This window comes from Oncorhynchus mykiss, chromosome 13 (genome assembly GCF_057628025.1).
Source record: "Oncorhynchus mykiss isolate SJ-2025 chromosome 13, ASM5762802v1, whole genome shotgun sequence".
Classification (NCBI taxonomy): Eukaryota; Metazoa; Chordata; class Actinopteri; order Salmoniformes; family Salmonidae; genus Oncorhynchus; species Oncorhynchus mykiss.
The window spans coordinates 80882829-80903130 of NC_143034.1; the positions used below are offsets into that span (position 1 = coordinate 80882829).

Here is a 20302-nt window from a genome sequence, read left to right on the forward strand (position 1 = left end):
TCTAGAGTTCTCACTTCCTGTTTGGATTTCTTCTCAGGTTTTTGTCTGCCATATGAGTTCTGTTATACTCACAGACATAATTCAAACAGTTTTAGAAGCTCATAGTGTTTTCTATCCACCAGTAATAATATTATGCATATATTCCCATCTGGGACTGAGTAGGAGTACTGAGTAGGCAGTTCACTCTGGGCACACCTTTCATCCAAAAGTGAAAATGCTGCCCCCTAGCATCAACAGGTTCTAAATATCTGGAGGAAATCACGCAGTTCTGCCTCCAGGTCAAGATTCATGACAAACAACCTGCCTCCAGGTCAAGATTCATGACAAACATCAACCTGCCTCCAGGTCAAGATTCATGACAAACATCAACCTGCAACTGGGAGAGGCAATGTAATATCAAAAATGAAATTGTTTTCACAATTAACATGCCTTTTCTTGTTTCAATTATGTTTTATTATGAAAAATACAATATCTTCTTGTATACTTGTACAACTAAATACACTAAAATCACATTTTATTTGTCACATACACATGGTTAGCAGATGTTAATGTGAGTTTAGCGAAATGCTTGTGCTTCTAGTTCCGACAATGCAGTAATAACCAACGAGTAATCTAACCTAACGATTTCACAACAATGACCTTATATACATACACAAGTGTAAAGGGATAAAGAATATGTACATAAACATACATGAATGAGTGATGGTACAGAACGGCATAGGCAAGATGCAGTAGATGGTATCGAGTACAGTATATACCCATGAGATGAGTAATGTAGGGTATGTACACATTATATTAGGTGGCATTGTAAAGTGGCTAGTGATGCATTTTTTTCCATCAATTTCCATCAATTTCCATTATTAAAGTGGCTGGAGTTGAGTCAGTATGTTGGCAGCAGCCACTCAATGTTAGTGGTGGCTGATAAACAGTCTGATTGCCTTAAGATAGAAGCTGTTTTTCAGTCTCTCGGTCCCTGCTTTGATGCACCTGTACTGACTTCGCCTTCTGGATGATAGCAGGGTGAACAGGCAGTGGCTCGGGTGGTGATGATGCACCTGTACTGACTTTGCCTTCTGGATGATAGCAGGGTGAACAGGCAGTGGCTCGGGTGGTGATGATGCACCTGTACTGACCTCTCCTTCTGGATGATAGCGGGGTGAACAGGCAGTGGCTCGGGTGGTGATGATGCACCTGTACTGACTTCGCCTTCTGGATGATAGCGGGGTGAACAGGCAGTGGCTCGGGTGGTGATGATGCACCTGTACTGACCTCTCCTTCTGGATGATAGCGGGGTGAACAGGCAGTGGCTCGGGTGGTTGTTGTCCTTGATGATCTTTATGGCCTTTCTGCGACATCAGCAGTGTATGTGGAGCGTATGTCCATACATAATTGTACTATTTGTTATTCAACATAAAAGATGTACAACAAATGATCACATTGGTATTTTAACAGTGTTATTGTTTAAATTGTTTAAATGTAAGAGTTTAAGTGTTTAAACAGAGGATCCATCTAAAACAGTATAAAACAAGATGATAAACAGAGGATCCATCTAAAACAGTATAAAACAAGATGATAAACAGAGGATCCATCTAAAACAGTATAAAACAAGATGATAAACAGAGGATCCATCTAAAACAGTATAAAACAAGATGATAAACAGAGGATCCATCTAAAACAGTATAAAACAAGATGATAAACAGAGGATCCATCTAAAACAGTATAAAACAAGATGATAAACAGAGGATCCATCTAAAACAGTATAAAACAAGATGATAAACAGAGGATCCATCTAAAACAAGATGATAAACAGAGGATCCATCTAAAACAGTATAAAACAAGATGATAAACAGAGGATCCATCTAAAACAGTATAAAACAAGATGATAAACAGAGGATCCATCTAAAACAGTATAAAACAAGATGATAAACAGAGGATCCATCTAAAACAGTATAAAACAAGATGATAAACAGAGGATCCATCTAAAACAGTATAAAACAAGATGATAAACAGAGGATCCATCTAAAACACTATAAAACAAGTGCAGTATGTTCTGAGAATGTTACTTTAACGTCAACTCATAACGTCACACTATAACTTCATGGGAGTCTTGTGAAAAGACTGCATGTTGTTTTGGGTGGATTGAGTGACGTCTTCATCAACATTTGCAGAATATTCCTGTAATATTTTCACCTCTTGTCAGACGCCAACAGTCTAGTCGGCTGCAGACATTCATAAGGAGTTCTAGTAGTTTATTTGCCATTTGCAGGTATTAAAAGTAATACATACATTGTAATTCCTTGTTGGAGCTCTCTCACATATAGGACAGTACATACCAGAGGAGGCTGGTGAGGGGAGGACGGCTCATAATAATGTCTGGAACAGAGTGAATGAAATGGAACACATGGAAACCACGTGTTTGATACCATTCCACTTATTCCCCTCCAGCCATTACAAGCCTGTCCTCCCCAATTAAGGTCCCACCAACCTCCTGTGGTACAAACACAAACAGTAAAATATATCATCAAAAATGCAAAGTGGTAAAAGATCAGAAAAGGAACCAAAAGGTTCAGTCATGTTCTAATAGTCTGATGGAAACAGGTTGATGATTTAACAGGCAGATAGAACTGGGATAGAAGCTGTTCTAGAACCTGTGGTACAGAAACTGATTTAACAGGCAGATAGAACTGGGATAGAAGCTGTTCTAGAACCTGTGGTACAGAAACTGATTTAACAGGCAGATAGAACTGGGATAGTAGCTGTTCTAGAACCTGTGGTCCAGAAACTGATTTAACAGGCACATAGAACTGGGAGAGAAGCTGTTCTAGAATCTGTGATCCAGAAACTGATTTAACAGGCAGATAGAACTGGGATAGAAGCTGTTCTAGAACCTGTGATCCAGAAACTGATTTAACAGGCAGATAGAACTGGGATAGAAGCTGTTCTAGAACCTGTGGTCCAAAAACTGATTTAACAGGCAGATAGAACTGGGATAGAAGCTGTTCTAGAACCTGTGGCCCAGAAACTGATTTAACAGGCAGATAGAACTGGGATTGTAGCTGTTCTAGAACCTGTGGTCCAGAAACTGATTTAACAGGCAGATAGAACTGGGATAGAAGCTGTTCTAGAACCTGAGGTACAGAAACTGATTTAACAGGCAGATAGAACTGGGATAGAAACTGTTCTAGAACCTGTGGTCCAGAAACTGATTTAACAGGCAGATAGAACTGGGATAGAAGCTGTTCTAGAACCTGTGGTCCAGAAACTGATTTAACAGGCAGATATAACTGGGATAGAAGCTGTTCTAGAACCTGTGGTCCAGAATCTGATTTAACAGGCAGATAGAACTGGGATAGAAGTTGTTCTAGAACCTGTGGTCCAGAAACTGATTTAACAGGCAGATAGAACTGGGATAGAAGCTGTTCTAGAACCTGTGGTCCAGAAACTGATTTAACAAGCAGATAGAACTGGGATAGAAGCTGTTCTAGAACCTGTGGTCCAGAAACTGATTTAACAGACAGATAGAACTGGGATAGAAGCTGTTCTAGAACCTGTGGTACAGAAACTGATTTAACAGATAGATAGAACTGGGATAAAAGCTGTTCTAGAACCTGGGATCCAGAAACTGCCAAGCAACCACTGGTCCTCACTAGACTGGTGCCCTGCATGGCTATTTCTCCATTCGAGTTTTTCAGGTTTGGAAGTGATATCTGTGTTTGTGGAACTACTTGGTGTGTGTGTCCAGTGTGTGTGTGTGTTTGTGTGTGTGTCGAATGTGTGTGTCCACTGTGTGTTTGTGTGTGTGTGTCCAATGTGTGTGTGTGTGTGTGTGTCCAATATGTGTTTGTTGGTGTGTGTGTGTTTGTCCAGTGTGTGTGTGTGAGTATGTGTGTGTGTCCAGTGTGTGTATGTGTTTGCGTGTGCGTGTTTGCGTGTGTGTGTCCAATGTGTGTGTGTGTGTGTGTGTTTGTGTGTTCAGTGTGTGTCCAGTGCGTGTGTGTGTGTGTGTCCAGTGTGTGTAAGTCTATTGTGTGTGTGTCCAGTGTTTGTGTGTTTCAGTGTGTGTGTGTCAGGTTATTATTTACAGGGACACTGAGGAGTTGTAATCAACCCAAAACCCTGGATAGAGGGGCTCAGTGAATGTGGAGGTGAATGTGATCAGGTGGGTCAGTGTGTCAGAGGAGGCTCTATAGAAGGACAGAGTGCCGGCTGGCCAGTCCAGATACACTCCTACTCTGTGGGAGCTGGAGGGGTGGAGGTCTATGGTAGTGGGATAATTATTGTGCCAGGCAATGTAGCTGTTGTCAGAGCAGAACAGAGTCCAGGACTTGTCATTGTATCCAAGCCAACAGTCGTTAACCTCTCGTCTCCTGCTGATTCCTTTATATGTCACTCCAATAACAGCCCTTCTCCCACTCCACTCTACCTCCCAGTAACAGCGCCCAGTCAGACCCTCTCTACACAGCACCTGTCCACAGTCCTCAAATCTCTCTGGGTGATCAGGATACGGCTGCTCCTCTCTCCTACATGTCACCTTTCTGTTCTCCTCAGACAGAGAGAGGTGTCTGTTTACTGTGTTTGGGTCCAGTGTGAGATCACAGACATCTGATGGATGAAACCAGACACAATATTAGAAATCATCATCATTCACATTAGAATGTTAACTCACTTTTCACTAATTCATTTAATGTAGATGTTTCTAGGTATCAAAAGGAGAAGTTAAGGTAACTTGAGACTTGTTGAATGATCATATGTTATACTGTATGGTAATATAAAACACACTTATTCACATTAATTACACACACACACACACACACACACACACACACACACACACACACACACACACACCTGTATGAACACAAACACACACACACACAAAGCAACTCTTTGTAAACTTTGGTGTCCCTGATTTCTGCTTCTGTAGAACTACAGCTGATATTTAATATGACCAAGTCAGTAATGATGGTGGACTTTGACTTTGACTTAACTTGAATTAAGACTTATTCTTAGTCATATTCTTCACAGCAGTCAACACTCACATTTTCTAAGCCCAGGTTTCATTCTGTTCTCTCCACCATGTTCCACACTGTAGCGGTAAGCAGAAGAACAGACAGTAATTGAGACACACACACACACACACACACACACACACGTATATAGCATATATCAATCTGTGTGTGTGTGTCCAGTGCTTGTATGTGTTTGTCCTGTGTGTGTGTGTGTGTGTGTAGGGTGTGTGTGTGTGTGTGTGTACTGTGTGTGTGTGTGTGTGTGTGAGTCCAGTTTGTGATTGTGTCAGTGTGTGTGTGTGTCCAGTGTGTGTGTTTCCATTGTGTGTCCTCGTTGTATGTCCAGTGTGAGTATGTGTGTCCAATGTGTGTTTGTCCAGTGTGTGTGTGTCCAGTGTGTGTTTGTGTGTGTGTTTGTGTGTGTGTGAGTCCTGTGTGTGTCCAGTGTGTGTCCAGTGTGTGAGTGTCCAGTGTGTGTGTGTGTCCAGAGTGTGTGTGTCCAGAGTGTGTGTGTCCTTGAGAGATTTACACACACTGCACACACATTGGACCCACACACACACACACTGAACTCACACACACACACACACACACACACAGCACTTAAATTACCAATTTTCTCCTCTGAAAAATTGGCCATATGGTCCCAGATCTCACACACACACACACACACACAGTCAGCATATAACTTTGTCCAAGTGGCTGTAAGAATGTTTGTCTTAACTAGCCTGATAAGTCAAACATGTCTGATATGAACATCGACATTAACCCTCTACATACTTGAGTTTCTCCAGTCTGCAGTGTGGATCCTCCAGTCCAGCAGAGAGCAGTCTGACTCCTGAGTCTCCTGGGTGATTGTAGCTCAGGTCCAGCTCTCTCAGGTGTGAGGGGTTTGACCTCAGAGCTGAGATCAGAGAAGCACAGCCTTCCTCTGTGACTAGACAGCCTGACAGCCTGCAAAGAGTCAAATCATATTAAAATCACACTGATATTCTTTGGTGGTGAAAATAGTGGCAATATATTTTTTCAACATATTCAGATACATCAGTGTCCTGAAACCTTCCATATCTATTCATAAAATAGTGTATCATCATAAAAAATGACAAATGATCAAAGTATTGCCTGCAGATAGAAACATCTATAGAATGTAATCACATTACAACGACTGTGACATCAGATAGAAACATCTATAGAATGTTACAACGACTGTGACATCAGATAGAAACATCTATAGAATGTTACGACTGTGACATCAGATAGAAACATCTATAGAATGTTACAACGACTGTGACATCAGATAGATGTTTCTATAGAATGTTACAACGACTGTGACATCAGATAGAAACATCTATAGAATGTTACAACGACTGTGACATCAGATAGAAACATCTATAGAATGTAATCACATTACAACGACTGTGACATCAGATAGAAACATCTATAGAATGTTACGACTGTGACATCAGATAGAAACATCTATAGAATGTTACAACGACTGTGACATCAGATAGATGTTTCTATAGAATGTTACAACGACTGTGACATCAGATAGAAACATCTATAGAATGTTACAACGACTGTGACATCAGATAGAAACATCTATAGAATGTCATCACGTTACAACGACTGTGACATCAGATAGAAACATCTATAGAATGTTACAACGACTGTGACATCAGATAGAAACATCTATAGAATGTTACAACGACTGTGACATCAGATAGAAACATCTATAGAATGTTACAACGACTGTGACATCAGATAGAAACATCTATAGAATGTTACAACGACTGTGACATCAGATAGATGTTTCTATAGAATGTTACAACGACTGTGACATCAGATAGAAACATCTATAGAATGTTACAACGACTGTGACATCAGATAGAAACATCTATAGAATGTTACAACGACTGTGACATCAGATAGAAACATCTATAGAATGTTACAACGACTGTGACATCAGATAGATGTTTCTATAGAATGTTACAACGACTGTGACATCAGATAGAAACATCTATGGAATGTTACAACGACTGTGACATCAGATAGAAACATCTATAGAATGTTACAACGACTGTGACATCAGATAGAAACATCTATAGAATGTTACAACGACTGTGACATCAGATAGAAACATCTATAGAATGTTACAACGACTGTGACATCAGATAGAAACATCTATAGAATGTTACAACGACTGTGACATCAGATAGAAACATCTATAGAATGTTACAACGACTGTGACATCAGATAGAAACATCTATAGAATGTTACAACGACTGTGACATCAGATAGAAACATCTATAGAATGTTACAACGACTGTGACATCAGATAGAAACATCTATAGAATGTTACAACGACTGTGACATCAGATAGAAACATCTATAGAATGTTACAACGACTGTGACATCAGATAGAAACATCTATAGAATGTTACAACGACTGTGACGTCAGATAGAAACATCTATAGAATGTTACAACGACTGTGACATCAGATAGAAACATCTATATAATGTTACAACGACTGTGACGTCAGATAGAAACATCTATAGAATGTTACAACGACTGTGACGTCAGATAGAAACATCTATAGAATGTTACAACGACTGTGACGTCAGATAGAAACATCTATAGAATGTTACAACGACTGTGACATCAGATAGAAACATCTATAGAATGTAATCACATTACAACGACTGTGACATCAGATAGAAACATCTATAGAATGTTACAACGACTGTGACATCAGATAGAAACATCTATAGAATGTTACAACGACTGTGACATCAGATAGAAACATCTATAGAATGTTACAACGACTGTGACATCAGATAGAAACATCTATAGAATGTTACAACGACTGTGACATCAGATAGATGTTTCTATAGAATGTTACAACGACTGTGACATCAGATAGAAACATCTATAGAATGTTACAACGACTGTGACGTCAGATAGAAACATCTATAGAATGTTACAACGACTGTGACATCAGATAGAAACATCTATAGAATGTAATCACATTACAACGACTGTGACATCAGATAGAAACATCTATAGAATGTTACAACGACTGTGACATCAGATAGAAACATCTATAGAATGTTACAACGACTGTGACATCAGATAGAAACATCTATAGAATGTTACAACGACTGTGACATCAGATAGAAACATCTATAGAATGTTACAACGACTGTGACATCAGATAGATGTTTCTATAGAATGTTACAACGACTGTGACATCAGATAGAAACATCTATAGAATGTTACAACGACTGTGACATCAGATAGAAACATCTATAGAATGTTACAACGACTGTGACATCAGATAGATGTTTCTATAGAATGTTACAACGACTGTGACATCAGATAGAAACATCTATAGAATGTTACAACGACTGTGACGTCAGATAGAAACATCTATAGAATGTTACAACGACTGTGACATCAGATAGAAACATCTATAGAATGTTACAACGACTGTGACATCAGATAGAATCATCTATAGAATGTTACAACGACTGTGACATCAGATAGAAACATCTATAGAATGTTACAACGACTGTGACATCAGATAGAAACATCTATAGAATGTTACAACGACAGTGACATCAGATAGAAACATCTATAGAATGTCATCACGTTACAACGACTGTGACATCAGACAGAAACATCTATAGAATGTTACAACGACTGTGACGTCAGAGAGAAACATCTATAGAATGTTACAACGACTGTGACAGCAGATAGAAACATCTATAGAATGTTACAACGACTGTGACATCAGATAGAAACATCTATAGAATGTTACAACGACTGTGACATCAGATAGAAACATCTATAGAACAAATATTTATTTATTTATTTATACCAGACCAGTTTAAAAAGCAGAATCAGTCAGAAGACAGACAGTGAGGTATCAGATTTAGATTGTATTGAGTATACAGTCCACACCATATCTATTTAGACAGTGAGGTATCAGATTTAGATTGTATTGAGTATACAGTCCACACCATATCTATTTAGACAGTGAGGAATCAGATTTAGATTGTATTGAGTATACAGTCCACACCATATCTATTTAGACAGTGAGGTATCAGATTTAGATTGTATTGAGTATACAGTCCACACCATATCTATTTAGACAGTGAGGTATCAGATTTAGATTGTATTGAGTATACAGTCCACACCATATCTATTTAGACAGTGAGGTATCAGATTTAGATTGTATTGAGTATACAGTCCACACCATATCTATTTAGACAGTGAGGTATCAGATTTAGATTGATCCAAAATCCAAAATGCTGGAGCACCAAATTTAAAACTGTAAGCTTCACTGTCCAAACACATATGGTGTGGACTATGTGTGTCTGGTAAACACATGTGGATCTGGTGAACAGTTATCACTTGTTGACCAACTACAGGAATACTGACCTCAGAGTCTCCAGTTTACAGTGGGGATTCCCCAGTCCAGCAGAGAGCAGCTTCACTCCTGAATCCTTCAGGTCATTGTTACTCAGGTCCAGCTCTCTCAGGTGTGAGGGGTTTGACTCCAGAGCTGAGACCAGAGAAGCACAACCTTCTTCTGTGACTCCACAGCCTGACAGCCTGACAAAGAGATCATCATGACTTCACAAACATACTGTTCATTTAACACCAGTAGTGTAGAAGGACAATGGTAGATGCATTTGGTTTATTCTCTCAAAGAACATATAGATTCATCTTCTGTCTCCTAGAATTGTATGGTCATAATGTTATACTAATGTGAAAATCAGTGCATTCATTCAATATGTCTTTCAAATAATATTATACACATATTATAATATATATTTTTCTCTAAACTAAATATTTCTTCCTGATGATTAGTTCTTAAATGTCATTTTATTTACTCACAGAACAGCTCTGGAGGCTTTGACCACTGGCAGCAGCCTCAGAAGACCTTCCTCTGATCTGGAGTATTTCTTCAGGTCAAACACATCCAGCTCCTTTTCTGAAGTCAGCAACACAAAGACCAGAGCTGACCACTGTGCAGGTGACAGGTTGGCTCTAGAGAGACTTCCAGATCTCAGGAAGCTTTGGATCTGCTCCACTAGAGAATGGTCATTCAGTTCATTCAGACAGTGGAACAGATTGATGCTCCTCTCTCGAGAGAGATCCTCCCTGATCTTCTCCTTGATGTACTTGACTGTTTCTTCATGGCTCTGTGAGCTGCTTCTTGTCTTTGTCAGGAGACCTCGTAAGTGCTTCTGATTGGACTCCAGTGAGAGGCCCAGAAGGAAGCGGAGGAAAAGGTCCAGGTTTCCCGTCTCACTTTGTATGGCTTTATCCACAGCACTCTTGTAGAAAGTAACTTCAGGCTCGTCGTTTGTTTGCAGTTTGTCCATTAGATTCTCATTGTTGTTGATGAATGAGAGGAACACATATACAGCAGCCAGAAACTCCTGAATGCTCAGATGAACAAAGCAGTACACCTTGTCGTGGTACAGACCACATTCCTCTTTAAAGAGCTGTGTGCACAATCCTGAGTACACTGAGGCTTCATTGACATCAATGCCAACCTCTTTCAGGTCTTCTTCATAGAAAATCAGATTGCCCTTCACAAGCTGTTGAAAAGCCAGTTTTCCCAGTGACAGAATGCTCTCTTTATTCCAGTGTGGACCTGTCTCTTCTTTCCCAAGATACTTTTCATTAATCTGTTTGGTATGAAACTCCACAAGGTGTGTGTACATCTCAGTCAGAGTCTTGGGCATCTCTTCTCTCTTATGTTCCAGCATGTGTTCAAGGACTGTTGCAGAAATCCAACAGAAGACTGGAATGTGGCACATGATGTGGAGGCTCCTTGATGTCTTTATGTGTGAGATGATTCTGCTGGACAGGTCCTCATCACTGAATCTCTTCCTGAAGTACTCCTCCTTCTGTGGGTCATTGAACCCTCGTACCTCTGTCACCTGGTCAACACATCCTGAAGGGATCTTATTGGCTGCTGCAGGTCGGGTAGTTATCCAGAGGAGAGCAGAGGGAAGCAGATTTCCCCTGATGAGATTTGTCAGCAGAACATCCACTGAGGTTGACTCTGTGACGTCCCAACAGATCTTGTTCTTCTGGAAGTCTAGGGGCAGTCGGCACTCATCCAGACCATCAAAGATGAACAGAACTTTGAACTTGTTGTAGATGGAGATTCCTGATTGTTTGGTTTCCATTGAGAAGTGATTGAGAAGTTCAATGAAAGTGTGTTTGTCCTCTTTCATCAAATTCAGCTCCCGGAAAGGAAATGAAAATACAAATTGGACATCCTGATTTGCTTTTCCTTCAGCCCAGTCCAGAATGAACTTCTGCACAGAGACTGTTTTTCCAATGCCAGCGACTCCCTTTGTCAGCACAGTTCTGATAGGTTTGTCTTGTCCAGTTAAGGGTTTGAAGATGTCGTTACATTTGATTGCAGTCTCTGGTCTTGCTTGTTTCCTGGTTGTTGTCTCAATCTGTCTCAGCTCATGTTCATTATTGACCTCTCCTGTTCCACCCTCTGTGATGTAGAGCTCTGTGTAGATCTTATTGAGAAGTGTTGGGTTTCCTTGTTTAGCGATCCCCTCAAATACACATTGAAACTTCTTCCTTAGATTAGATTTGAGTTCATGTTGGCAAATCACAGCGAGCTCACCTGAATCTAGAAATAACACAGAGGATATTAATATTACGTCTGTTTTAATGCCTACACTATTGTAGGACTGTTATAAAGTTTTACATTATAATAATGTATTCTTTTAACAGACTGTATAAATGTGTAAATGTTTTCATAATGCATTACAGACTGGTGTGACTGATTACATTATTATTGGTATTATTGATGGTATAATTTATGTTGTCTCTCTCTCTCTAAATTAATCACCACAACACATCCCTGCTGCTACTTGATGAGGTCACTAGGTGTTGTGTTAAGGCTGCTACAATATCATTGAGTTACACAGCTACTTTAGCTGTACTTTAGCTACAGCTTTTAAATGTTATAAAACATCATTCATCATGAGGCAGACAGCTCTTACATTTCTCCAGTGTGTCAGCAAGCTCCTTCTGGTTCATTTTCCTCAGGACGTGCAGTGTGATCTTCAGAGCCCCCTCTCTGGCATTGCTCTCCTGCTTCTCATCTTCAGCGTCCACCACTTCCTTATCCTGCTTCTGACTCTCAAAGCCTTCTGGGAGTTCTGGACTAAGAATCCTCTTGAACGTCTTCAGCTCGTTCTTAACAAATGTCACGATGTTCTCTTCAAGCAACTGAAATAAATCAAGTAAATAAGTTAAGCAAGAGAATAAATGCTTTCTCAATTAACACACTATTGAATGATTGACAGATCAACTTTGCTTGAGTTAAACAAAAACAATGTACACAACAGGACCACATACACTGAATATGGAGGCCAGGTCTGTTTGATGACTCTGAGAAGACTGACCACTGAGAATCTCTGACTCTGATCTCTCCTGTTGGTTTCTGTGGACAAAACATGGGATTACATCTGTCGTGGATTATGTTATAATATTTGTAGTGCATTATAATGGTTGTTTTATTCGACAGAATTGAGTGTTCTGTTAACTATTGTGTTCTACTGAGGATGGCCTCTATGAGATAACACTGACAGAGGAGATTTATGATTAAATTAAACAATTAAGATTTATTTTTCTCTGGGTGATAAAACCTAAAGAGCATTCTAGAGAACTAGAATGAGGTAATGGTTCTGTTATGAACCAGGAACGAGATTAGAACCTCGTCTTAGGGATCAAACTGAACGATAATTTATAGCTTTCTGGCTACGGGATACTCCTTTCCACTTATAAAGTCTCACTTTGTGAACTGTTCCTGTGGTTTGTTATGTCGACTATGGGGGTGTATATCTGTGAACTGTTCCTGTGGTTTGTTATGTCGACTACGGGGGTGAACTGTTCCTGTGGTTTGTTATGTCGACTACGGGGGTGAACTGTTCCTGTGGTTTGTTATGTCGACTACGGGGGTGAACTGTTCCTGTGGTTTGTTATGTTGACTACAGGGTGTATCTTTGTGAACTGTTCCTGTGGTTTGTTATGTCGACTACGGGGGTGAACTGTTCCTGTGGTTTGTTATGTTGACTACGGGGGGGTATCTTTGTGAACTGTTCCTGTGGTTTGTTATGTCGACTACAGGGTGTATCTTTGTGAACTGTTCCTGTGGTTTGTTATGTCGACTACGGGGGTGAACTGTTCCTGTGGTTTGTTATGTTGACTACGGGGGGGTATCTTTGTGAACTGTTCCTGTGGTTTGTTATGTCGACTACAGGGTGTATCTTTGTGAACTGTTCCTGTGGTTTGTTATGTCGACTACGGGGGTGAACTGTTCCTGTGGTTTGTTATGTTGACTACAGGGTGTATCTTTGTGAACTGTTCCTGTGGTTTGTTATGTCGACTACGGGGGTGAACTGTTCCTGTGGTTTGTTATGTTGACTACGGGGGTGTATCTTTGTGAACTGTTCCTGTGGTTTGTTATGTTGACTACGGGGGTGAACTGTTCCTGTGGTTTGTTATGTCGACTACGGGGGTGAACTGTTCCTGTGGTTTGTTATGTCGACTACAGGGTGTATCTTTGTGAACTGTTCCTGTGGTTTGTTATGTCGACTACGGGGGTGAACTGTTCCTGTGGTTTGTTATGTTGACTACGGGGGTGTATCTTTGTGAACTGTTCCTGTGGTTTGTTATGTCGACTACGGGGGTGAACTGTTCCTGTGGTTTGTTATGTCGATTACGGGGGGGTATCTTTGCTACTAAAAGTCTCAGTAGTCATTGTGTTGTCACTTTCAATGGTTCATTAGAAACGGTGCATCATTGAAAGTCATTGCTCTTATTATTAAAGATGTAGTTTAAGTATAACTCTGACTGTGAAGTTTATCTCTCTGCTCATTTGGTAATACGGAAACGAACCACCACACACACACACACACACACACAGACACACACACACACATACGCACACACACACACACACGCAGGCACACACAGACAGACAGACAGACAGACACAGACAGACACAGACAGACAGACACAGACAGACACAGACAGACACAGACATATACAGACAGACACAGACAGACACAGACAGACACAGACAGACACAGACAGACAGACACAGACAGACACAGACAGACAGACAGAGACAGACAGACAGACAGAGACAGACAGAGACAGACAGACAGACAGACAGACAGACAGACAGACAGAAAGACAGACAGACAGACGCAGGCACAGGCACACGCGCGCGCAGGCACACGTACACACGCGCGCGCAGGCACACGTACACACACAGACAGACAGACAGACAGACAGACAGACACACGTACACACGCGCGCGCAGGCACAGGTACACACACAGACAGACAGACAGACAGACAGACAGACACACGTACACACGCGCGCGCAGGCACAGGTACACACACACGCGCGCGCAGGCACACGTACACACACACGCGCGCGCAGGCACACGTACACACACACGGACGCACAGGCACACGTACACACACACGCGGGCGCAGGCACACTTACACACACACGCGCGCGCAGGCACACGTACACACACACGCGCGCGCAGGCACACACACACACACGAGCGCGCAGGCACAAACACACACACACACACACGCGCGCGCAGGCACACACACACACGCGCAGGCACACACACACACACACACACGCAGGCACACACACACACACACGCGCGCGCGTGCAGGCACACACACACACGCGCGCAGGCACACACACACACACGCGCGCAGGCACACACACACACACGCGCGCAGGCACACACACACACACACACACAAACACACACGCGAGCGCAGGCACACACACACACACGCGCGCGCATGCACACACACACACACACACACGCGCGCGCATGCACACACACACGCGCGCGCAGGCACACACACACACACACGCACACACACATGCGCGTTGTGTTTGCTTAATATTGTTTTAGGACTATGAAAATGACTATGGACAGTGTTGTTTAACTCACTGACCAGGACCCATGAGTTCTTCTTACCTTGGTTCAGTAGAAAAGTCTCCCTCTCTAAAGGTTATAGGAGGTTCCATAGACCAGTCACTCTTCATGGACACACAGCTGGGAACAGGGGAGGCTGGTCTCTCCTGCTTGATTGGGCTTCAACACAACAGAGACAAACATTACATCTCTCATCTACTCTGAGCTCAGATGGGGAAACATAAGAAGAGTTTCATCCCAAAACACAATATCTCACTTTTCTACAGGGCTGTTACTTTGGCAGATAATGTCCCCCATCTAAATAAATATATATATATATTTTAAATAATTAACTAAATGTCTGATGTTTTTGGTTTATGTCAGTTTCATTGTGTTATGCTATGTTATTTTATTGTTGTAAGTGGTAAAATTAAGTAGAAAATTTTATACTTTGCAATTCTGAATAATTACTACTTTAGTAAGGAATTACACATTATTCAGTACTACTGCAGTTGCTCCATAATTCCAATAGATGGCAGCATAAGACCACAAATGACATTTCAGAAGATCAGTTTAGTTTTCTCCCTGGATACACCACCACTCCCCTCACAGGAAAACTCCTGTGTGCTTCTTTCTGTCCCTTTCCACACTGCTAACACAAGAGGGCTTCTTCCTGTCCCTTTCCACACTGCTAACACAAGAGGGCTTCTTCCTGTCCCTTTCCACACTGCTAACACAAGAGGGCTTCTTCCTGTCCCTTTCCACACTGCTAACACAAGAGGGCTTCTTCCTGTCCCTTTCCACACTGCTAACACAAGAGGGCTTCTTCCTGTCCCTTTCCACACTGCTAACACAAGAGGGCTTCTTTCTGTCCCTTTCCACACTGCAAACACAAGAGGAAGGACTGAAAAAGCATTTAACAGATTACTGTGAAGTAACATAATGATGATTCATGTTTATTATTACCTGTTTTTTATGCTCATGTTTTGAAATTATACTTCATTAACATAACAATTACCAATAAGCCTGAACATTAATTCAGTTAGAATTAGGGTTAAAATAGGTTATACCTAGGGTTAGGGGTTAAGTTTAAAATAGGTTATACCTACGGTTAGGGGTTAAGGTTAAAATAGGTTATACCTAGGTTTAGGGGTTAAGGGTTAAGGTTAAAATGTTTTTATGCTCATGTTTTACGTTAGGTTAAACATAGAGGTTAAACGTAAAGTCTATACTGTTACATCAATCACACAGTTCAAACCACATTTGAAAAATAAAACTGATGTGTCTTGTTTATCAAGTGTTCTGCCTTGCAATAATAAATATAATGAAATAACTAAACAAAAACAGCAAAATGCTGAGACAGGTTTAGATTAACAAAATAATCTAAATGCTATTTAGTACTATTATAGCTCTCTTGCTCCTCCCTGTGACTTTCTGTGGGTACTACATAACTAATTCACGACACCTGCAAGGCTATTAATCTGAGGTAGTGTAACAGGGTTATATTGGTGATTCCCCTTGCCACTTTATTGCTAAACCAATGGGTTTTTGGTTTGAGTTTGTCTTGCCTTCACCTACTCAACATGGCATCTTATTGGCTGGTTTGCGTAGCATGCTTACGAGGGGGGATGTTACAGTTAGAATCGTCCCAGTGAACAAGCACCAAACCAGCGGTAAGTTGTTGGTTGCCAAGCACTGTACATCAAGTACAGTGCTTTATACTCTCAAGTGATGATTTAAATGAACAATTTATATCAAATTGTTTGTAAATGTTATTCGAACATCACACATAAGATGCAGCGGTTTTTGGAGAATATTTGTTGTGCATTTTGTTGTAAAGAATTCCCGCCAGACTAGCTAGCAATTCACTGTGTCTGGTGGGGTGGGGGGGGTTCATGTATTTTGTACAGTGCCTGAGTGCAGAGTTGGATGGTGAGCCGTGCATTGCATGACGTGCAATTTTGTGCTGTTCCTATCAGAATAAATCTACATGTGCTACATGTTGGAGTTCCGTGTCGATGACTGATTGTACACAACGCAAGAAGAGTACTGTTACATAGCAACTGCGTAAGATCTACAAATCAATGAGCTAGACCTGTCCATTTGTTTTCGAACTCAGTGACACTGCGCAGCTTTTCACTCAATCCGATGCCTACGAACGAACATTTCGATGCATTTCAAATTACCCAGCAGCCATTTAGAAACAACAAGTAGTCCAAAAAACGTATTTCGTAATTAAAAAATGTCTTCTGGCTGTTTAAATCGGCCACATATTGAAAAAGAGGACAGGGACATACGTTTTAGTTAGGTGGTATACATTTTTCTGAAAACAAATATGGTTAACCATGATCAGAAAATGTTCAACATTTTATTGGTATTCACCAGCCATCACAGAGGTATGCCTCAATGGGTAAGGTACAGTGGGTAATATCGAAATTTAATTTATAATGTAAAACAAATAATCATTGTTTTTTAAGAACAATATTTTGCATCTGGGCCCATTCACAAAGCATCATAGAATAGAAAATTGGTCCTATAAATTCTGAGAATGAAGACATTTTACACTTATGGGTATAAATTAAAGCTATGCATGAAGTCTCTAGTCCCACCTAGTCGGCAGATATTTAGGACACCTCGTGAGCTGTCCTAAGTAGTTAAGAGTTAACAGCAGGTGTCCTAAGTAGTTAAGAGTTAACAGCAGGTGTCCTAAGTAGTTAAGAGTTAACAGCAGGTGTCCTAAGTAGTTAAGAGTTAACAGCAGGTGTCCTAAGTAGTTAAGAGTTAGCAGCAGGTGTCCTAAGTAGTTAAGAGTTAACAGCAGGTGTCCTAAGTAGTTAAGAGTTAACAGCAGGTTTCCTAAGTAGTTAAGAGTTAACAGCAGGTGTCCTAAGTAGTTAAGAGTTAACAGCAGGTGTCCTGATAATACTATAGAATAATGCAGTGAGTCAGTGGTTCCTGAGCCACATGTAATTGCTTTGTAGTAGTTAAATTTTTTTGATATTTCTATATAATCAATCCATTAATAATATAGATTTATGTGCAACAGTATGTCTTGTGCTTTTGGCAATGATTTATGTATAATAATTATAATAAGTCATACCATGTATGTCTGCACAGCAATTTGTCTTCATTTTGGCAGATTAACTCAGGTTTTCGCCCAGCGGCTAAGGAGTTGGTGCTGTGGCCAAAAGGTGGCTGGTTCAAATCCCGGGCCGGGAAAAAACCACCAGAAGTGATCTGATGACTGGAAGGCTGCTTGATTCACACCCTCTAAACATTAACCTTCACCAGAAGTGATCTGATGACTGGAAGGCTGCTGGATTCACATCCTCTAAACATTAACCTTCACCAGAAGTGATCTGATGACTGGAAGGCTGCTTGATTCACATCCTCTAAACATTAACCTTCACCAGAAGTGATCTGATGACTGGAAGGCTGCTTGATTCACACCCTCTAAACATTAACCTTCACCAGAAGTGATCTGATGACTGGAAGGCTGCTTGATTCACATCCTCTAAACATTAACCTTCACCAGAAGTGATCTGATGACTGGAAGGCTGCTTGATTCACATCCTCTAAACATTAACCTTCTGTTGATCAGAACTCAAGAGGTTCTTCTTCACTGAACCAAAATATATATAATGTTTTAGTGGTTCCATATATTAATGAAGTGATAGAAGCCTTTTTGGTTCTAGAAGGAACCTTCTGTCCTAAGAGTGTATAATAATAAACACGTTGTTCTTCTTATTATTTAATTATCTCCATCATTTTATTTCAAGTTCTCCCTTTGGAGCACAACATCATGTTGTTAAAAAATAATCCTAAATTGGGCATGGATATAAATGAGGCATTTGAAGGCATCTAGGGTGTAATATGTGTTTGATGAAAATGAACATTGTCTGCAACGTTGTAGGCAACATTATTGGCAAGGGACTTGATGCCTTCTATTATAACGGTTATATTGTCAAAAAGATGCATTCCATTATATTAGGTAATAATTAAGAGTAGGCAGGAGGGCTGCTGGGTTCACATCCTCGAAACATTAACCTTTTGTTGATCAGAACTCGAGAGGTTCTTCTTCACTGAACCCCAAAAATATATATGTTTTAGTTATTCCATTTTCTTTAGATTATTTAATTATCTACATCATGTTATTTCAAGTTATCCATTTGGAGCACAACATCATGTTGTTAAATAATAATCCTAATAATTAAGTAACAACCATCACAACAACCATCACAATTGAGAACCCCTGCAGTACCTCCACTGACCCCGGATTGAGAACCCCTGCAGTACCTCCACAGACCCCGGATTGAGAACCCCTGCAGTACCTCCACAGACCCCGGATTGAGAACCCCTGCAGTACCTCCACAGACCCCGGATTGAGAACCCCTGCAGTACCTCCACAGACCCCGGATTGAGAACCCCTGATTTAGCAGATGCTCTTATCCAGAGTGATTTACAGTAAGTGCTTTCATCTTAATTAAGATAGCTACGTGAGTATATATATATATATACCCATCTAAAATCTATCAGTTAAAAATCTGAGAACAGTAATATTGAAGGTACCCATAAGCAACCATTTCTGATTAAAAAACAAATGTGAACATTTTGGAAATAAACTCATAATAATGATGTAAAAAATTATCATCTCACCTCTTAGCTTTGGCGTCATGTTCCCCAGAGAGACTCATTTTAGAGGCAGGGCCCCCCTCCTCTCTCCCCCCAGAGAGACTCATTTTAGAGGCAGGGTCCCCCTCCTCTCTCTCCCCAGAGAGACTAATTTTAGAGAACTGACCCCTAAACAGAGATCCAACATGTTGGTTGGGGTTAACACAGTAATTATTTAATGTCAATTGTTATCATGTATTAATTTTCTCTTATAAAACATTTACTAACAGACATAGAATCAATCAGGTGATTTAATGCAATCACATGAAAACGTAGTTGTGACATTTCATCTCCATGGTAACTGTTGGTAATAATAATAATAAGTCACTGTTTGTTAAGGTAGTTCTAGACAGTACAGAAACACAATAATAATAATAATAATAATAGTAAGTCACTGTTTGTTAAGGTAGTTATAGACATTACAGCAACAATAATAATAATAATAATAATAATAAGTCACTGTTTGTTAAGGTAGTTCTAGACAGTACAGCAACAATAATAATAATAATAATAATAATAAGTCACTGTTTGTTAAGGTAGTTATAGACAGTACAGCAACAATAATACTAATAATAATAATAATAAGTCACTGTTTGTTAAGGTAGTTCTAGACAGTAC

General features: G+C 40.4%; 6 protein-coding genes across 8 annotated transcripts in view; 1 reads left to right on the plus strand and 5 right to left on the minus strand.

Moving 5' to 3' along the window:
* LOC110516333 (NLR family CARD domain-containing protein 3-like) overlaps positions 1-20302 on the minus strand; it is a 369172-nt gene that overhangs the window by 340903 nt on the left and 7967 nt on the right. The gene's annotated exons all lie outside the window — the stretch shown is intronic.
* LOC149979039 (NLR family CARD domain-containing protein 3-like) overlaps positions 1-20302 on the minus strand; it is a 316914-nt gene that overhangs the window by 288658 nt on the left and 7954 nt on the right. The window lies entirely within an intron of this gene.
* Positions 1-20302, plus strand: part of LOC149979040 (NLR family CARD domain-containing protein 3-like) — a 418685-nt gene that overhangs the window by 177626 nt on the left and 220757 nt on the right. The window lies entirely within an intron of this gene.
* Positions 1-20302, minus strand: part of LOC118938464 (NLR family CARD domain-containing protein 3) — a 176433-nt gene that overhangs the window by 148209 nt on the left and 7922 nt on the right. The window lies entirely within an intron of this gene.
* Positions 1-20302, minus strand: part of LOC110487472 (NLR family CARD domain-containing protein 3-like) — a 266553-nt gene that overhangs the window by 120255 nt on the left and 125996 nt on the right. The gene's annotated exons all lie outside the window — the stretch shown is intronic.
* On the minus strand, positions 2233-19809 carry LOC149979042 (NLR family CARD domain-containing protein 3-like). The gene is made up of 9 exons (XM_090197913.1): positions 19670-19809; positions 15077-15193; positions 12415-12499; positions 12057-12285; positions 9910-11680; positions 9451-9624; positions 5790-5963; positions 5040-5086; positions 2233-4602 (listed from the first exon to the last, which is right to left on the minus strand). The coding sequence occupies exons 1-9, from the start codon at positions 19750-19752 to the stop codon at positions 4079-4081; spliced, it is 3204 nt and encodes a 1067-aa protein (XP_090054039.1). The 5' UTR covers positions 19753-19809; the 3' UTR covers positions 2233-4078.

Coding starts and splice junctions, on each gene's coding strand:
- LOC149979042 (XM_090197913.1), bottom strand. CDS start 19,752: ATGAGTCTCTCTGGGGGGAGAGAGGAGGGGGGCCCTGCCTCTAAAATG. Junction 9,625..9,909: donor AAAGCCTCCAGAGCTGTTCT/GTGAGTAAATAA, acceptor TCTCTTTGTCAG/GCTGTCAGGCTGTGGAGTCA. Junction 5,964..9,450: donor TGTAAACTGGAGACTCTGAG/GTCAGTATTCCT, acceptor GACTCTTTGCAG/GCTGTCAGGCTGTCTAGTCA.